This window comes from Dama dama, chromosome 11, assembly GCF_033118175.1.
Source record: "Dama dama isolate Ldn47 chromosome 11, ASM3311817v1, whole genome shotgun sequence".
Classification (NCBI taxonomy): Eukaryota; Metazoa; Chordata; class Mammalia; order Artiodactyla; family Cervidae; genus Dama; species Dama dama.
The window spans coordinates 43,442,727-43,463,796 of record NC_083691.1 but is presented as its reverse complement, the minus strand read 5'-3'; the positions used below and the strand labels follow the sequence as shown (position 1 = coordinate 43,463,796).

The window sequence follows — 21,070 nt, the reverse complement described above, 5'->3', positions numbered from 1 at the left end:
CTTCATGGCAAATAGATGGAGAAACAGTGACAGATTTTATTTTGGGGGGCTCCAAAATCACTGCAGATGGTGATTGCAGCCATGAAATTAAAAGACGCTTACTACTTGGAAGAAAAGTTATGACCAACCTGAACAGCATATTAAAAAGCAAAGACATTACTTTGTCAACAAAGGTCCATCTAGTCAAGGCTATGGTTTTTCCAATAGTCATGTGTGGACATGAGAGTTGGACAATAAAGTAAGCTGAGTGCCAAAGAATTGATACTTTTGAACTGTGGTGTTGGAGAAGACTCTTGAGAGTCCCTTGGACTGCAAGGAGACCCAACCAGTCCATCCTAAAAGAGATCAGTCCTGAATATTCATTGGAAGGACTGATGTTGAAGCTGAAACTCCAATACTTTGGCCACCTGATGGGAAGAACTGACTCATTTGAGAAAACCCTGATGCTGGGAAAGATTGAAGGCAGGAGGAAAAGGGGACGACAGAGGATGAGATGGTTGGATGGCATCACTGACTCAATGGAGATGAGTCTGGGTAAACTCCAGGAGCTGGTGATGAACAGGGAGGCCTGGCGTGCTGAAGTCCATGGGATGGCAAAGAGTCAGACAAGACTGAGCAACTGAACTGAACTGAACTGAGCTGATGGTCTTCCCAGTGGTCATGTACAGTTGTGAGAACTGAACCATATAGAAGGCAGAACACCGAAGAATTGATGACTGATGCCTTCAAACTGTGCTGCTGGAGAAGATTCCTGAAAATCCCTTGGACAGCAAGGAGATGAAACCAGTCAATCTTAAGGGAGATCAACCCTGAGTATTCACTGGAAGGACTGATGCTGACGCTGAAGCTCCAGTATTTTGGTCATATGATGCGAACAGATGACTCTTTGGTAAAGTCCCTGTAGCTGGAAAAGATTGAGGGCTGAAGGAGAAGAGGATGTCAGAGGATGAGATGACTGGACGGCATCTCCGATGCAATGAACATGAACTTGGGCAAACTCCAGGAGATGGTGAGGGACAGGGAGGCCTGGGCTGCTGCAGTTCATGGGGTCACAAAGAGTCAGACATGACTGGGGGACTGAACAACAACAACCCTATTCTCTAGGTCTATATACATTGTTGCAAATGTTTTCACTCCTTTTTATGGCTGAATAACACTCCATTATACATACATTCATATATTTATATATATATATATATATACACACACACACACACACACACACAACATACATATGTGTGTGTGTGTGTGTGTGTGTGTGTGTGTATACGCATGCATATACTACAACTTGTTTTCCATTCATCTGTTGATGGACATTTAGGTTGCTTTCCATGTCTTAGCTATTGTAAACAGTGTGGCTATGAACACTGGGGTACATGTATCTTTTCTAATTAGTTTTCTCAGGATATATGCCCAGGCATGGGATATCAGGATCATATGGTAACTCTACTTTTAGCTTTCTGAGAGACTTACATACTGTTTTCCATAGTGGTTGTTCCAACTTATATTCCCTCCAACAGTGTAGGAGAGTTCCTTTTTCTCCACACCCTCTCTAGCATTTGTTATTTGTAGACTTTTTAATGAGGGGCATTCTGACAGGTGTGAGGTCATACCTCATTGTAGTTTTGATTTGCATTTCTCTAATAATTAGTGATGCTGAGCATCTTTTCATGTGCCTATTGGCCATCTGTATGTCTCCTTTGGAGAAACATGTATCTCTTCTGCCCATTTTCTGATTGGTTTGGATTTTTTTCTGATATTAAACTGCAGGGATGAGCTATCTACATATTTTGGAAATTAATCCCTTGGTAGCATAGTATGCAAATGTCTTCTCCCAGTCCACTGGTGAAAGGTCTCCTTTGCTGTGAAAAAGCTTTTAAGTTTAATAAGGTACCATTTGCATGCTTTTGTTTTTATTTTCAGTACTCGAGGAGACAGATTTCCCCCCAAAAAATATTACTGCAATTATGTCAGAGTGTTCTGCCTATGTTTTCCTCTAGGAGTTTTACAGTTTCTATTCTTACATCTAGGTCTTTTATCCACTTTTATTTTATTCTTGTATATGGTGTTAAAGAATGTTCTAATTTTATTCTTTTAGATTAGCTGTCCAGTTTTCCCAGCACCACTTACTGAAGACACTGTCTTTTCTCCATTGTATAGTCTTGCCTCCTTTGCTGCAGGTTAATTGACCATACGAACGTGGGTTTATTTCTGGGCTTTCTCTCCTGTTCCACTGACCCATATATCTGTTTCTGTGCCTATACCAAACTCTTTTGATTACTGTAGCTTTGTAGTATAGTCTGATGTCAGGGCGCCTGATTTCTTCAGCTCCGCTTTTTTTCCTCAAGACTGATTTGGCTATTTGTGATCTTTTGTGTTTCCATTGCATACAAACTGTAAAAAAGTTTTATTCTAATTCTGTGAAAAATTCTGATAGAAATTGCACTGAATCTGTAGATTGCCTTGTATAGTAGAATTATTTTGACAATATTGATTCTTCCAATCCAAGAACATAGTATATCTCTTTATCTGTTTGTGTCATCTTTGATTTCTTTCATAAGTATCTTATAGTTTTCTGAGTACATGTCTTTTGCCCCCTTATGTATTTTATTCTTTTTGATTCATTGGTGGGCTTCCCTGGTAGCTCAGCTGGTAAAGAATCTGCCTACAATGTAGGAGACTCCATTTCGATTCCTGGGTCAGGAAGATACCCTGAAAAGGGGATAGGCTACCCACTCCAGTATTCTTGGGCTTCCCAGGTGGCTCAGAAGGAAAAGAATCCACTTGCAATATGACTGACCTGGGTTCAATCCCTGGGTTGGGAAGATCCCCTGGAGAAGGTAATGGCTACCCACTCCAGTATTCTGACCTGGAGAATTCCATGGACAGAGGAGCCTGGCAGGCTACAGTCCATGGGGTTGCCAAGAGTAGGACACAACTAAGCAACTTTCACTTAATGGTAAACGGTATTGTTTCCTTAATTTCTCTTTGTGAACTTCTGTTGTCAGTGTACAGGTATGCAAGAGATTTCTGTATTAATTTTGTATCCAGCGATTTTACCAGATTCATTGAGGAGTCTAGTAGATTTCTGGTAGCATCTTTAGGGTTCTCTTATATAGTATCAGGTCAACAGCAAACAGAGACACTTTTACCTTTTCTTTTCCAACATGGATTCCTTTTCTTTCTTTTTCTTCTCTGACTGCCATAGGTAGGACTTCCAAAACTATGTTGAATAAAAGTGGCAAGAGTGGGCATCCTGTCTTTTTCCTGATCCTAAAAGGAATGCTTTCAGATTTTCACTATTGAGTATGATGTTAGCTGTGTTTGTCATATATGACCTTTATTATGATAAGATATGTTTCCTTAATTGGAGAAGGAAATGGTAACCCACTCAACTATTCTTCCTGGGAAAATCCTATGGACAGAGGAGCCAGGTGGGCTACCATCCATGGAGTCGCAAAGAGTCACACAACTGAGCATGCACACATGTTTCTTTAGTACCTACTTTCTTGAGTTTTTTTTTTTTAATCATAAATGGATGTTGAATTTTCTCAAAAGCTTTTACTTTATCTACTGAGATAATCATATAGTTCTTATTCTTCAATTTGTTAATGCAGTGTATCACATTGATTGGTGTATATTCAAAAATCCTTGTATCCCTGGGATAAATCTCACTTGATCAAGGTGTATGGTTCTTTTAATGTATTATTGGAGTCAGTTTGCTAGTATTTTGCCAATGATTTTTCGATCTATGTTCATCGGTGATGTATGTCTGTAATTTTTTTCATATCTTTGGTTTTGCTATCTGGGTGATGGTGGCCATATAGAATGAGTTCAGAAATGTTCCATCCTCTGCAATATTTTAGAATAGTTTCAGGATAGGTGTTAACTCTTTAAATGTTTGGTAGAGTTCACCTATGAAGTCATCTGTTCCTGGACTTTTGTATGTTGGGAGTTTTTAAATTACTGATTCAGAATCAGTACTGGTAATTGATGTTTTCATATTTTCTATTTCTGGTTCAGTCTTCCGAGACTGTACTCTTCTAAGAATCTTTCCAGTTCTTGTAGGTTGTACCAGTTCATTGGCATGTAGTTCCTTGCAGTAGTTTCTTATGTTCCTTTGTGTTTCTGTCCTAACTTCTTTTTCATTTCTGATTTTGATTTGGGCCCTCTCCCTTTTTTTCTTGATGAGTCTGGCTAAAGATTTATCAGGTTTGCATATCTTCAAAGAACTAGCTTTTAGTGTTGTTGATCTTTTCTATTGGTTTTAGTCTTTATTTCATTGATTTCTGCCCTGATCTTTGTAATTTCTTTCCTTATACTAACTTGGGGTTTTGTTTGTTCTTCTTTCTCTAGTTGTTTTAGGCATAGGGTTAGGTCATTCACTTTAGATCTTTCTGGTTTCCTGAGGTAAGCTTGTGATCCCTATAAACTTCCCTCTAAGAACTGCTTTTGGTGCATCCCATACATTTTGGATAATCTTGCTTTCTTTTTCATTTGTCTCTCAAAAAATATATCATTTAATTTTTTTATTTCCTCTTTCATTTCTTTAGTGATTCAGAAACCAGACCTTATTGAATAAATTAAGAATTCCATGTTTGCAGCAGGAAATGCACAAGATAACCATGGACTATATTTTTATACCAGAGGGAAGCTACCCAAGATTACTAAGGTAATGACAAGAAGAGAAGCCAACTTGAAGAGAATCCCATTGCTCTAGTTAAAGAATCTGTGCTTCCAAAAGGATAACAATTACAATTTATGAAACCCATTAAGTCAAATAGGTCTAAATCCATGAATTAATTGATTACCTTCAGGAGTGACAGGGAACCAATCCAATCTTGAAAACTAGTAAATAAAAGAAACAGACACTTATCCTGATTACACTATATGAATCCAGCTACTGGGAAAACATGTAGGAGATGAGTAGAAGTGTCTCATTATAAAAGTAATCCAACTAATTAAAAAATAATGTCATTAGATATCACAATTTTTCCAATTAAAAAACACTCTTTCACACATAGTCTTGCCAAAACTGACCACTAACTTGAAGAATTTTCAAAAGACAAAGAAGCATGCTGAACCACATCATGATAATGGGAACAACAAAATCCAGACTGTGGGACACTACAGTTTCAACAGATAACTTTCAATGAAAAAATTTTTAAAGAGGATGGATCAGGAAACTGTAGACTAAAAGAGATTTCAAAGACACATTAACATGTTTTAGGACTTCCCTGATGGTCCAGTGGTTAAGAATTAGCCTGTCAATGCAGAGGACATGGGACTGGTAAGATTCCACATGCTGCAAGGCAAATAAGCCTGTGCACCACAACTGTTGAGCCGGTCGGTGCTCTAGAGCCTGCATGCCACGACTAACCGAAGCCCACAGGCTCTAGAGCCCATGCTCTGCAACAAGAGAAGCTATCTCAGTGAGAAGTCTGCCTCACTGCAGTTAGGGAGTAGTCCCTGCTCCCCAAAACTAGAGAAAGTCCCACATAGCAACAAAGACCCAGTGTAGCCAAAAATAAATAAATAGAAGACACATTAGCATGTTTTAAATAGATAATATTAAACTGCAGTTTTGTGAGATACACACTTAGGTGATATATGAGAAAAAGTGTAAAAGTCACAACAGAGGATACTTCGGGGGACTAGGAAAGGGTTGCGATTAAAATAAAGTACCTGGCACTATTTCTGGTGCCTAGGCAAGTCTATTTCTTGACCTGAGTGTGGTTACAGGGGTGTTTCTTTAGTGAAAGATCATTAAATTATATATCTTGTCTCTATGGTTTTCCTTACTGTACTTTATAATAAAGAGATTAAAACAACCCCATCATCCCTAAGATAGAAAATCTTGGTTATTTAGTTGAAAAATAACACAGTATATACATCCCTTTGGAAGAGATGTCTCTGAAATAGTCTCGCTTTTCAGTTGAATGCATATGTAATGCTTTCTGAATGCTTCTTTTATCAAATTACACTGTATTAAGAGCTGGTCACATTTTTACTTTCTCATCAATTGGCTGCTCCTCTAAATCATTCCTTGACATGTTTTAAGGTTTAACAGCTCTGCTAATATGTTTTTTATTAATTTGGTTAAAGAGATTCAAGTGGCCTTTTCTGAATAAGGTATCTTGAAATTATTGCCATACTCAGAAAGCTTTATCAAATGCTTATAGCTGAAAAGTTAAAATATCTACTCAAATAAGGTAAGAGAAAAGTAAGTTGGGTTGTCATCACATTTTTGACAAAGCTGCTGCTGCTGCTGCTGCTAAGTCGCTTCAGTCGTGTCCGACTCTGTGAGACCCCATAGACGGCAGCCCACCAGGCTCCCCCGTCCCTGGGATTCTCCAGACAAGAACACTGGAGTGGGTTGCCATTTCCTCCTCCAATGCATGAAAGTGAAAAGTGAAAGTGAAGTCGCTCAGTTGTGTCTAACTCTTAGCAACCTCATGGACTGCAGCCTACCAGGCTCCTCTGTCCATGGGATTTTCCAGGCAAGAGTACTGGAGTGGGTTGACAAAGCTAATGAATTAAATATTTCTAAGATGATAGCAATTACTTTTTCCAAAAGTAAATATAAAGAATGTGCTCAGCCACTCAATCATGTCCAACTCTTTGCGACCCCATGGACTGCAGCCTGTTGCACTCCTCTGTCCATAGAACTTTCCAGGCAAGAATACTAGAGTGGGTTGCCATTTCCTACTCCAGGGGATCTTAAGCATGTGTGTGTTAGTCACTCAGTTGTGTCCGACTCTTTGTGTAGCCTGTCAGGCTTCTCTGTCCATGGAATTCTCCAAGCAAGAATACTGCAGTGGATTGCCACTCCCTTCTCCAGGGCATCTTCCCAACCCAGGGATTGAACCCTGGTCTCCTGCACTGCAGGCAGATTGTTTATGTTTGAGCTACAGGGAAGTCCTATATTAAATAAAAAGGACTATCATGTTATGTATGATAATAAACACAAATACCACAGAAAGCTATTTTTAAATGAATTTTATAGATAAAAATGTTTTTCTTCATCCTATTTATTGCATATTTTTCAAAACAATTTTTTTTCCTAGACAACAAAAATCTCTCTTGTTCTATGTGTCTAATTAAGATATATACTGTTGTTTAGAGCTCTGTGGTATGCAATTAGACCTGCAGTTTTCTAATATCCATAAAATAAATTAAAAAATGTTCCTCCTCTGAAAGACAGATAATTCAGTCATAGAGAGCTTATTTCTATGTTTCCTTTGTTTCCTTGTTTTTTTTTTTCCAGCTGCTTGGTAAGCCAATTTTCTACTTAGAGTCTACTATTAGAACACTCATTTGGTTCAGTATGTGGGCTTTATCCTTTCCATGGTCTGTTATGCAAAAGGGATGGCTTTAAACAATTTTTTTAGTTTGTTGTAAAGCAGTGCTTCTCAACTTGGATGCACATGAGAATCACCTAGGGAACCTGTAAAAGAATACTGATGCTGCCTCCCCCTCTGGAGATTCTGATGTAACTGGTCTGGGTGGGTCCCTTTGTAAAAGCTCTGTAGGTGACTGTAATGTGTTGCCAAGGCTAGGAACCACTACTGTAGGATCTTGCCACAGTCCAAATAAAAGCTTATTATCTTTTCTGACTGAACTTGGATGGGAAATGATTTTTTTTTTAATTGTCATTTAATAGATACAAAGATTAAATTTCTTCTTTAGTTGTTACTTTTGTAGTCTGACTTTTAGGGTTTAAGAGTATATTGTATCTCTTATTCTGAAGATTAGCGTAAGAAGTCTATTGGTTGCTAGTGAAAAATATTTAAAGAGATATGCCTGAATATTACCTTTATAGACTAGTAGTTTTAGTTCATGTTTTCCTAAAAAATATGCTACAATTCATGGTTAAGACTGTCTTCATACACACAGAAAGAAACAATTATTTCCCCAGATAATTATTCCAAAAGACATTCACTTTTTTGCATATAGAAGTTCACATGAGGTTCTGAAAAAAAAATATTAATTTTTCCAACAATTTAATTTTGACAGATTGAAAGGACCAAATCTAAGACAGAAGCTACTTGACAAAAAATATATATATTATTATCCATCTTAATATATCAAGATAAAAAAGGGGACATTAGCTATGCAGTCAGTGGTGATAAGTAAAAATCAAGTACAAATATCATATAAAACTTAATGAAAATCTATTCAAATACTTAAACAGGATGGATAATTTTCCAAAAACACAAAATAAGGAAAATGACTCAAGGGAAAAACAGAATTCCTGAAAAAACAACTGTTGAAAACTGGAATCAGTGATAAAAACTAAATCCATCTTCCTTGAAAGACAGCACACCCAGACGCTTTTATGTGTTTTACCAAACATTCAAGTATCATATAATTTCTTTTGGTACTGTTTCAGAGAGGAGAAAAGAGAAAAGCTAGTCAAATCACTCCACAGGCTAATACAATTTTGATATGAAACTTAGGATAGTAACAAAAAAAAGTAAAATTGTGTACCAGCCTTGAGCAAGTTGTAAATCCTCTTTGAAAGTTCCCCCCTTATTATCTCTCTAGGTAGAAACAATCACTTCCCACTGGCTCCTGTACAGCTAACACATACTCTATCCACAGCACTTTAACACTTTAGTGTATGCATGTGTTTTCATATTTGTCTCTCACTGGTAGACACTAAGATCCTTGCAGGCAGGGAAAGCTCTGTATTCATATCCTCTGGCATGAAATACAGTGCTTACTCCATGGTCAGGGCTTCCCAGGTGACTCAGTGGTAAAAAATTCACCTGACAATGCAGGAGACATGGGTTTGATCCCTGCGATGGGACGATCCCCTGGAGGAAGAAATGGCAACCCACTCCAGTATTCCTGCCTAGGAAATCCCATGGACAGAGGAGCCTGCTGAGCTATAGTCCATGGGGCTGCAGAAGAGTAGTACAGGACTTAGGGACTAAACAACAACAGCTACTCCATGGTCATGCTCAACAGCTGATGAATGATGTGAAGAGAGAGAAAGTGAAAGTGTTAGTTGCTCCATCATGTCCATTTCTTTGCGACTTCATGGACTGTAGCCCACCAGGCTTCTCTGTCCATGGAATTCTCCAGGCAAGAATTCTGGAGTGGGTTGCCATTCCCTTCTTCAGGGGATCTTCCTGACTCAGTGATTGAACCCAGGTCTCCTACATGGCAGACTGGTTCTTTACTGTCTGAGCCAGTAGGGAAGCCCCAAGACTGGAGTGGGTTGCCATATCCTCCCTCCAGGGGATCGTCCCAACCCAAGGATCAAACCCAGGTCCCCTGCATTGCAGGAGGATTCTTTACTTTCTGAGCCATCAAGGAAGCCCACGAATATTGGAGTGAGTAGCCTATCCCTTCTCCAGGGGAACTTCCCGACCCAGGGATTGAACCAGGGTCTCCTGTATTGCAGGGGGATTCTCTACCAGCTGAGCTATCTGGGAAGCCCAGGGAAGGGCCTTTCAGGTAGAAATACCTGTAATCTGTACAGGTGTGCACTGCTTGCATGCTCAGTTGTGTCTGACTCTTTGAAACCCCATGGACTATAGCCTGCCAGACTCCTTTGTCCATGGAATTTTCCAGGCAAGAATACTGGAGTGGGTTGCCATTTCCTACTTCAAATTTGTATAGGCAGAAGGTAAGAAATAAAGAAGCAGTGAGTACATCATTTGGCTAGAACATAGATTTGTATAAAGAAATAACACTGAAACAGTAGGTCATGGCCAGTCGGGGTAGGGGGTTGCTTTTCAGTGCAGAAGCTAAGTTTAGCTCAAAATCTACTGAAGGCATTTGAACAGGCAATGGCAAAATCAGACCTTTGCTTCAGGGTTCAGATGAGCACTTTTTTTTGAGGTGCCTGGGACCCGTATGGTTTAAATCCATCATTTTAAAAATTAGAAAACTACAGTCAGGGTGGGTGATCTACCCAAGACCAAAGAACATATCATTAGTTAAAAGCAGGCAGAACCTTACAGGAGTAAACTTGATTCAAGTCACATAGTATATGGTCCAACCAATAGGCAAACTGAAGTTTATCGAACTACAAAGTCCATAAACTAGACAGAGGGAGATGAAGTATGTGGAACATATGTATATACCCTTTTCAAACAGTCCTAATTTCAGGTAATAAGTTCATTTCAAATAAAGGTAATTTGTGTACTGTAAAACTAAAGGTTGATTTATGCTTTTTTTTTTTTTTACTTTTATTGTAAGACAGAACATTTAAAAGAATTCTAGTTGGCTTTATTACATGAAGTCATTTTGATTAGGTCTTTTATTCAGTTAGCCTCTAGATCCAAGATCAGTATGATGGTAGGCATGAACAGGAAGTGAATAGGAATAAAGCACTTCTTTATCCTTACAAAATCCATACCTGGAGCATTAAAAATGGTCTTAGTTACTACAACAAAATTGGAAAAGTTCCAGAAAAAGGTAAATTAATTAAAAAGGGCTCTTCAGTCTTAAAAGATAGCCTGTAAGTTTATAAAATCAGAAGAGGTAAGTGGGGGATAGAGAAAACTTGTACTTCTTCATTATCTCAGAATACTAATTCTGGAAAATACTTCTTAAAGTCTAAATGATAATGGATTTAGAGAAAATACAGGAACATACAATTTTACCTAGACAAAACATACCATTTTACCCACTGAAAAACCACGTTGAGGAGGTTGTTTTTTTCAATTTAAAGTTACATTAAGAAAACAGAATTTCAGACTCAAAGTACTGATACAAGATGAAAATATCCACAGGTACATGATAATGAATGATGACGGAACATTTTCAGAAATAGACAGGGTGAGATCTCATATACACTTCCTAGTTTAACCCTTTTGGTGCTGTGTCCCAGGCAGGACACTATATCGAGAAGGCTGCTCCTCTAGGCCCTCCTTACAAATCCTTGCCCCAAGCCATGGTTTGGCACCACAGTCTTATAGAAAACAGGCATTTGACTACTGTTTGCGAACTGACTAACTGATGTTTAAAGAAGGTGGTTAATAACACAGTTTTGAAAGGCATGAAATCATGAGCAAACAGTAATGACAGCACTAATAATGATAATGACAAGAATCACAACAGTAATTGAGATTATTAATTAATACATGTAATAACAGTATTACATCATTATTGCTCTAAATCATCTATTAACTTGGATATCTTCATTCACTCTGTTTTTCAAATAATGAAATCACAGCACATAGCAGTTAGTAACCTGCTCAAGGACAGAGAGGTAGCTTGTGGTAGAGCTAGGATTTGAACCCAGAAGCTTGTGCTATTAATCATTATGGTATTCAGGTGAGTCCTGAAACTGTCTGTGGATACTCTAGATGTGATACTTTAAAGGATCCCATTTCATATGTAATTACTTTTGTTGAATATTTGGAAAAACAAACTATAGACTTTAAAAAGTATTCACACTTATTTCAGAATAGAAAACTAATAACCCTATTTTAGTTTCTCTTCAACAAAATGTATATATTTGCTTTAGATTTACCTCCAGCGTTCCTTGAGCATAACTCAGGAGCAACAGATTGGCTCTGTCCTTCTCAGAAGAAATCGGGGTCCAAGGCCAAGCATCATCACTGACCAGTGGCCACCAGCAAACAATTGTGTCTTGAACACAACTGATAGCGAGACGACGCTGTGTTGTCCTATTTACTGGGCCAGGGATTTCATAATAGGAAATCTGGTGGTTAAAAAAAAAAAAAAAAAAAAAAACAGAGAAGGATCATCTTTAAAAGGCAAAATCCTCAAAGTATTACAAAAATTAAAGCATCTGTAAATGTAGATAAATGCAAGTAAATATGCATGTTAAACATGTGCTTAAGGAGGTGTCAGAATTTACCAAATTCTTTTGACACATACATAAAAAAGACATATGTTCAAAATTCTCCCCATTTTTAGCAGAGGAAAGGAAAAGGAGAAATGTGAGTTGGGGAGGAATTGGCCATAGCAATCCCAATCAATACCAAAATGTACAGTCATGGTTGCTTGACAGCATCGACCTACACATAGGATTTAAGACCAGCTATATTAAATGACAGGTTCAGTACTGCTGACCAAGAGTGTCGGACTACTGTTTAAGACATAACATGTTAACAGTGACTGACAACAACAAAAGGAAAAACAACTTGAGGCAAATATCGCTTTAAAGACATATATACAAAAATTCTGCATAAAGGGATAAGTCACAGCATCATGAGTAAAAGTTTATGCAGCTTCTGAGAATTATGCTTTTCTTTCTTAGGACGGATTTGTAGAATTTATTATTCAAACTATGTTATTTTGGAACATGGTTATTTGAAAACATAAGCACGGCACCATCTGGGTGACACATGCCAAGGAAATATAGATTGCACCGTATTTCTGCTTAAGGAATTAATGGAAGGTTGATAGCTTGGAAGCGAAAAAAAAAAAAAAAAAACTATCTTGCCATTGCTGGTCAGCAATAATCGAACCACTTTCTGGGGATTAAGCGCATGGCTAAGCCTACTGGACCAGACACTAGCAAAGGGCAGGGGGTCTTCTTATCAGAGAAATGCTTCTGGAGCCAGTCTCACTACATGACAGATTGCTTTCATATTCCTGTCTGCAAGGCAACAAAGGATGGCAGTAATGCGATAATGCCAGAGTGCAATGGGTGTTAAGAACCCGTTGCATTTATGTATTGTATTTAGTAAATAATCAGGCTCATCCAAATTGTGATCTCACCACTCAACCAAGGCCATTAAAATCAAGGTTAATGCTTTAATAATCCTCTGCTATTTTTTTTTTAATATGGTCAAAAGGAACCCTTTTCTATTTGCATGGCCATAATATTATTGACCTCTTCATCCTCTGAATGCACATCAAAAGGAACTGAAATCAAAGTAATTACCAGTGTTGTTCTCTCACGGCAAACATTTAACTCCTTGCACTGTCCCTTCACTATTAAATAAATTGAATTGGATTTTTTAAATGTAGACAGGAAAACCTGCTAAAGGTCAATAATTTCATGATATTTCCCCTACATTTTTCTCTGCCAAAACTGTTTCAGTCTCAAATAACTAAATTATGATATAGCTGTAATGAAGAGCAGGATTGTAATACTATACACTATTTCCATGTTTTAAAATCCAAATGGGCACTGACAGACAACACGAATTACTTTACACTCCAAAGTGCAAATTCTTATATTCAAGCTCTCGATATCACTATTTTAACTAGCTATCTTCTTATTTGAGGGAGATATCACAATGTAATTGCTAAGTCCTTAAAAATACACAAACATTATCTTGACATCCTACCTGGCATTTACACATGTTACTTAAGAACTTCTATATGAGAAAACAAGAGTTAAAACAAGAGGCTGCCACTTTCAACCCTCACATAATGTAAATCATGTATGTTATCTGAAATTTAATGTTTGAGTATTAATGGTTTACTGTTCTATCACAATGGTCAAGAGGGCAAGTGAAGTGAACATGTTTCTTAAAATGTCCTTCCAATGGATAAATGGCAGTTTTTATCAAATATTAAATACCTATATTTAAAATATTGAACCAGAAAATGAAATCCATGGGTTTTCCAGAGGGAAGCAGGCTCCTTCTTCTCTAATGTAAAGAAATGACATGGAGTGCTCACGTTTTTAATTTCTCATATCTAATGACAGAATGAACAAACACATAACTCCCTTACTCAAGGTGTAGGGCCCACATACTCAGTCTATTTTTCACATCTTTTCATCAGAAAAGATGACATCCTAACAGTTTCTCTCTGCTCTCATTAATGAGGAGCTACTATCCTTAAGCTGAGAAGACTCTGCCAAACTACCCACCACACTTAAGATAAAGAAAGTAGGCATACAAAATTTTATATAAATGCATTAAAAGCAGTCACTTTAATAGTTAATGCATTAAAATTAATGCATACTGGTGCATTTTAAAGACCAGTATTAGTAAATTAACAACATTTTAAGGAAAGCTAGCCATTCTGGAAAATAGTATTCCATTAAGAATGTTAAACCATTTTTTACTAGACAAAATATATGAGTACTACAGATTCACAGTTTAAAAGAATCAATATTATACAAAGTGTTATAGAAGCTACACAAGGCTTGCAAACAAAACCAAATTATAGTTTATTACCATGATGAAAAAGTTAATGTATTTTATCCCATGTTAAAAATCTTTTTTATAAGAGTAGATTTTTCCATTAAATAAAATTAAATCCTCCCACATCACTACTAATTCAGTCACAATAAGAAATAGCCCAAAAGAACCCAAAAGGGCAAAAGGTTAGGTCAAATACTATTAGACTTTTCAAACACATGCATAGTTTCAAGCCACAAAGCTGGCTTTTTAGAATCTTTGCCCTTGTTATGGATACTCCTGGTACAGTGTAAGTGTGCATCTTTTTTAAGGAAGCTGTATATCAGTCTCGTTCCCAGTGAACAGTGAACTGTCTCAAATCCACGTCACAGAGGCTGGATCAATCTTGCAAACACAAGTCACTGCTGAAAAGAGGCCCTGAACTGAAACAGCCTGGAAAATGTATGAGATACTCATTCTAGCAGAGAGTATGCCTTCCAAGCAGTTGAAATGTAATGTGGCAAAACTTAAATTAAACACATCATTTAAAATAAAAATCCTGCCTTAACAGATGTAAAGTCCCTGATACAAGGAAACAAATTACCTGGAGTTACTGAAGGGAAAGAGACCAACACATGAAGGAGACTTCTTTTTGCATTTTTCTCCATAGTTACAACTGGATATCGGGCGGAGGGGGATCTTCCCACTCCTTGTTTATTACACTTTTCTATTAACCTTTGAAAGTGTCCTCTTCTCTTTTTGCTTGTAAAATGGAAGCGAGAGCAGCTACCCTTGCCTAGAACAGTGATGTGGGGTCTTAGGGAAAAATGAGAATGGTACATATACTACCACCAGCAAGAAAACCATTTTCAAATGTGTAACTTGCCTCTATTATCTTTCTGATTTCCATACGGACGATGTAAACTGCTCCAAGCATGCCACTGTTAACAGACCCCCATAATGAGAGTCAAAAAAGAAAACTTTGGATGGCCACTGTTTCTAGTTGATCAAGCTTAATCCTATACTATGAATAACTCTGGTTTTCCTGAAATCCATAATCATTTCAGAAAAATAAGCATAACATCAACTCAAGAAATACTCTAGCATACCTTAATAATTAACAATATGACCCTATACGTTCAAATCTCTACCTTATAGTCCAAGGCTGAGAGCTTTTCCAGCCTTCTGTTTGTATCAGGAGAGCTCATCTTCTTGGCAAACTGAATAAAACACAGCTTGTTTTGTGCCAAAAACGATAGGATGATGAAGCCGTCTGTGAGAAGAGCTTAAAAAAAAAGATTTGATAATACTATCAAGTACTAAGTTACAATAAAATAATAACAAATAAATAGTTTCTTCTATTGAAATGTTACAGAAAGCTATTTTCAGAAGATAAATGAATATTAATTGAAATAACTGAAGTCTCCTAAGTATCATTGTGGACATTTTCCAATGATAACAAAGATATTAGAAAGGAACAACAATAATCAAGCTAATCATGCATGGATTTGATATTTTTCCTTTCCATGAGACCATTTCAATATACAACTGATATTTGGGGACAACTTACAAATGAGATGTATTTGGAATAGAGGTAGGAAAAGCATAAAACACTGTTTCATATCTGAACGTAAAGATAGAAACACTTATTTCCACTTAGACTTTAATCCTGTATTTATATGATACAAACCATCTGAGAATAAACTAGATTTATTAGAGGATACAGATCAGTGTTCTCCACCAATTTTTTAAAAAAATTTTCATCAATGAACTTTCTTTCTGAAAGTATACTAGCTGAATGAACTAAAACATATTATACCCAATATGCATATTATATAAAGTAATACTTGATAATGAAGATTAGCAAAAACATTTCTACAGCTATATTTCTAAAGCACACAGATAATCAATTTGCATGGGTTACATAAAGAGCCATTAATGTTATAAAAATTACTGATAAAAACATATAGTAGGAATTTGAGAAATGTTTTACATTGTTCCCAGCATAAAGCAGTTATTGGATGTTTTATATATTTTTCTTTACTTCCATATCCCTGGCTGTGCAAACAGTAACCACAGTAGATCTACACAATTACAGGAGAATCTGGAGAACTGCCAAGAAATCACATTGCTATCATGTACTCATGAGAATGTATGTATTATTTCTGGTTTAAAGAAACAAGTGAAAAAAGATATCTCAGCAACATGAACAGTTTTGGAGGTCTCCTTTTAATTCTAATGGAGGACCACCAAAATGTCAAAATCATCACAGCCACTATTTTATTTGCAGCATCAGTGAAGGGGTTAATTATTAGACATATGAAAATGGAACCTTTTCCACAGGGAAGCTTCCTTAGCACCATGATCCTATAAGGAAGAGGAAGTGACATACTCATAACCCTACCCCCAGCTTATCATCATCAGGAATAGTACTAACGATAGCCATGCTACAGAGTGCTTCTCTCTAAGAAATTGTGTCTGCATTATTCAGAGATACGAGTGAGCACACATAGCAGAAGGGTTTCTATAATCTTACCTCTGTCCTTTCCACTAGACCACACTTTCCTTTAATTATTCAATTTAAGCTATGGATTATTTTGAATCTCTAATGATAATCCAATCAGTTTCTTAGACCTTTTTTTTTCACCTTGAATTAAAGTGCAATCTTAAAACTTTAGGAGTCAGCACACTACAGTGCAAAGAAAATGGGTTCAAATTTCAGCCCAGTCATTTTGGGACTATTCCTTGGTATCTCATTGGGGGGCATGTTCATTAGTATCTCAGCTTCAATTTCCTTATCTATAAAACAGAAATAACTATATCTGACAAGGAATAGTTGTTTTAATTAAATTATATAGGTAGGCTGGCACAGCGAAGAGCCTTTTAAGGATTAATAAATGTCAGTATGCTACCTTTTCAATAATTGGCTTAAAGTCTTTATGTGCTTTGTAGCAATTACATACTAACTGTGATATCACCTTACAGGATTCAGATTTATCTGGTATTTTTGGCATTGATTTTTTATTTTTAGAAATACTGATCAAACTCTCTCAGAAGTTACTATTCATAGACTTTAGTAACAAAGAATTGTCCTAAGAGCCAAAGAACAGATTTTGTTTTTGTACTAAGTGGCTATGCTGACAAATTGGGGTTATTTATTCAAAATTCATGTGAAAGTGAAAAATATTTGAAATGTCAACACACCAAACGAAAAACCCACCTCTTTCAAAAATATGTTCACTTTTTTAAGGAAACAGTAAAAAATACTCAAGAATACTAACAATTGGCAAAAACTTTGACATTAAATCTTAGTCAAAACTTGTATTGGTCCCAGGGGTTGTAACTATGCTTTTACAAGCAATTACTTGTGTTTTCAAGTCCCTGGTGGTAATAATTAGTCTACCTGTTACACACTATTTCTCCTGCCCCACTGTTAACGTAGGCAATTGATTTGCACATGGGGGTAATTACCATCGCTGACGGTGTCTGAGATGAGCTTCCCCACCAGGCTTCTATCAATCACCACTTTCTCCAGCTGCGGCCCGGAAAGGCTTAGGGACGCCAGCACACCTGAACCAAACAGGAGCTAAAAACAGGTGAAGGGAGAGGGGGAGGGAGATACACTAAGAATTAGACTCTTTTAAAAATTCCTCCCCAAATGTACAACTTATACAGATATGTACATGTATATCTATACCATGGAATTATAAAGAGTTCTTTGAAAAACCATCACTGACATTCTGAGTAAAAAAAATCCAGGTGGTTAAATGGTGGAACACTTAAGTGCACTGACCAGTGCTATATGAAGAAACTGAATTTAGTCCATGTTTATTAGAAGTGTAATCTGTTAAATACTTGGAAAATAACCATGTGGAAAAAACTTCCTTGCACTGCACTCGGCGATGTGATGTGTCTTACTGAAATGTTTTCAAAGATTAATATTTATATTAGTAATTAAAAGAAGATTTCTTAACATTTGAGTAGGCATTGCTACGTATTAAACAGCAATCATTACAATGTTAACACCAAGTATTATGATTTAGCCGGAATTTAAACTCCTTCAAATAAAGATCATGTCTAAAATATTAAAATACATGTAAATCCAAGGCAACTAAAGCACAATGTTAAATGTTAAAATTCATAAATAAGTACCACATACCAGAAATAACTTCTCAAGGAGAGATAAACATAGTAAAGTATGAAGGCTTTATTAATATTAGTGTTCACCCAACCACCCAGCAAAAGACGTCTGGGTATCACCATTATGGTTTTATACTGTTCCTTTTCATTTGCGGCAGTATAATTCATTCATCTCCAAATGTTTAAAACTTCTGAAAGGACTATGCATATGTGTATGCTTGTTATCTATGAGATTATGAAATATCAACATTGGAAGAAATTGTTTCACCTTCAAGGCAACAGACTCAAAGCAGATGAATCATGTAATAGCATATGGTATAAAAAGAAAAAAACCAATTGTCAGTAAACTAATCACGAACATGCTAGCCAAATCCAAAGACAACTATGATTTTAAACAAAACAGGGGAATTCCCCACCTACCTAGGCATCATGTCCCAGCTAGAGAGGATGATTCTGTGACAAGACATACTGGGACATGCGTGAACAATGAGCAATAAGAGGGACCAGGTGATTATTATATTAAAAAAGACAACCATTCCCCTACTGTCTAACAGATTCCAGGCATATGAACCAGAAAAGAAACTGAAGGGCCCCATGTGATTAAAGGAACTGTCAATTTCACGTTAATATACCCCCAATGGGCTGGAAGGCAGGGGAAAGGAGAACTTAACTTTATTGGTTTGGGAGACTAATAAGAGAAGGTGAAGGTACGTTTGTTCCTAGAATTTCAAACTACTTCATGAATTAATTAATCTCTTCTGAATTATGAATTACATCCAGCCGTGCCATATACACCTTGATGACTAGCACTAATATTTTCCTTTTAGGGAATACCCCCATAACAATATAACATGTGGTCTTTACCCCTACATTCTCCCCTCTCAAGCAGGCAATTTTAGGGTCATCTTTCATATCTAGTTCTCCCCCTTATAATAGTTTTTTCTCCCCTCATTTATTCAATCTCTTCCTCATTTATTCAGAGAAGTGAAGTCACTCAGTTGTGTCCGACTCTTTGTGACCCCATGGACTGTAGCCTACCAGGCTCCTCCATCCATGGCATTTTCCAGGCAAGAATACTGGAGTGAGTTGCCATTTATTCAGAGCACCTCTAAAATTTGTCCTTTTCTATTTATTTTTATCTACTAGAATTTTACACCCATACTCTTAAGCACCTCTTTTCTTCATTATCTACTACAAGTTCCTAATGGATACTAGCTAGGCCACTTTCATCTTTATATCTTAAAGATATATATATCTTTATATCTTATAGGTATATCTTAAAGATATATATCTTTATATCTTATCTAGTACCTAGAACAAGGTCAGACACATAGCAGGTGCTAACTAAATTCTTAGAGAAAGAATCATAATTAATTCATGATAGGATTAAATAATTTCAAGTTAGAAGGAAATCTGGTCTAATCTTCCACTCCCACATGACATGGAAGTTCCTTCTTTAGCATCTCTGCAAGCATCCTTCAAGGATCCAGCCCATGCTTGAGTGCTGCCAGTAACCAGAAGCTGCTTTAAACAGATGACTAATAAAGAAGTAAAAAGGTCTCTTTGAGGAGACAACGTTTGAGTACAGATCCAAATGAAGTGAAAGAACAAGCCATATGATTACTTGAAGAAAGGGAATTTGAGGCTTAGTAAACGTAAAAACTCTTGAGGTCAGAATGTGCTTGGGAAAACTGACAAAAGGTAGGCCGGTGTGCCTTGAGAGGTGAGGAGTGAGTGAGAGGGATGTTCAGAGGATGGAATCAGCAAGGCAGTCAGGGGACCTTGTTGAGGAGAAGTCATAGGGTTTTAAGCAGCAGTGAATTATAATTTGTATTTTAAAGAAGGATCAGGGCAAGAGTAGGGCTTCCCTGGTAGCTCAGATGGTAGAGCGTCTGCCTGCAATGCAGGAGACCCGGGATCGATTCCTGGGTGGGGAAGATCCTCTGGAGAAGGAAATGGCAACTCACTCCAGTACTCTTGCCTGGAAAATTCCATGGACGGAGGAGTCTGGTAGGCTACAGTACATGGGGTCGTAAAGAGTCGGACACGACTGAGCAACTTCATTTCACTTCACTTTAGGGCAAGAGTAGAAGCAGGGAGACCATTAGGAGGCTACTGCAGTGGCCTGGGTGAGAGATGATAATGGCTTGAACTAGATGGCAATGCTAGAGGAAAGAGTATGTGGATATATTTGAGACGTATTTTAAAGGGGAGCAACCAGGGCTTGCTGAAGAGAAAAACTCAAAGGTTTTGGGGCTGAGCAACTTGGTTTACTGAGATGGGGAACACTTGAGGAGAGGTAAATTTAGATTGGGAGAATCAAAAGTTTAGTGTGGACATGTTAAGTTTAAGGGGTGTATGGACATATAAGTAGAGATATTAAATAGTCTGAAGTCTAGGGTGAAGTGGAGGCTGGAGATTATATTTGGGAGTCATCAACAATGTATGGTAGTGTTTAAAGTCTTGGAACTGAATAGTGAAAGTCGCTCAGTCGTGTCCGACTCTTTTCAACTCCATGGACTATACAGTCCATAGAATTCTCCAGACCAGAATACTGGAGTGAGTAGCCTTTCCCTTCTCCAGGGGATCTTCCCAACGCAGGGATCGAACCCAGGTGTCCCACATTGCAGGTGCATTCTTTACCAGCTGAGCCACAAGGGAAGCCCAAGAACACTGGAGTGGGTAGCCTATCCCTTCTCCAGCGGATCTTCCCAACCCAGGAACCGAACCGGGGTCTCCTGCATTGCAGGCAGATTCTTTACCAACTGAGCTAAAAAGAGTGAAGAGATCATACGGGTGGAACCCTAATCTAATTAAACTGGTGTCCTTACAAAGAACACACAGCAGCAGGCTCTCTTTCCAGG

At 37.4% G+C, this 21,070-nt stretch overlaps 1 protein-coding gene and 1 non-coding gene across 2 annotated transcripts in view; one reads left to right on the top strand and one right to left on the bottom strand.

Annotated features, from left to right (window-relative positions):
- WDPCP (WD repeat containing planar cell polarity effector) overlaps positions 1-21,070 on the bottom strand; it is a 296,203-nt gene that overhangs the window by 142,123 nt on the left and 133,010 nt on the right. Inside the window, exons 8-10 of the mRNA XM_061156106.1 lie at positions 17,538-17,652; positions 15,218-15,351; positions 11,492-11,683 (exon numbers count right to left, since the gene is read on the bottom strand). Coding sequence (XP_061012089.1) covers positions 11,492-11,683; positions 15,218-15,351; positions 17,538-17,652 — 441 coding nt within the window. The remainder of the gene's footprint in view (positions 1-11,491; positions 11,684-15,217; positions 15,352-17,537; positions 17,653-21,070) is intronic.
- TRNAC-GCA (transfer RNA cysteine (anticodon GCA)) lies at positions 20,072-20,143 on the top strand. The gene has a single exon. It is a non-coding gene; the product is annotated as a tRNA-Cys (tRNA).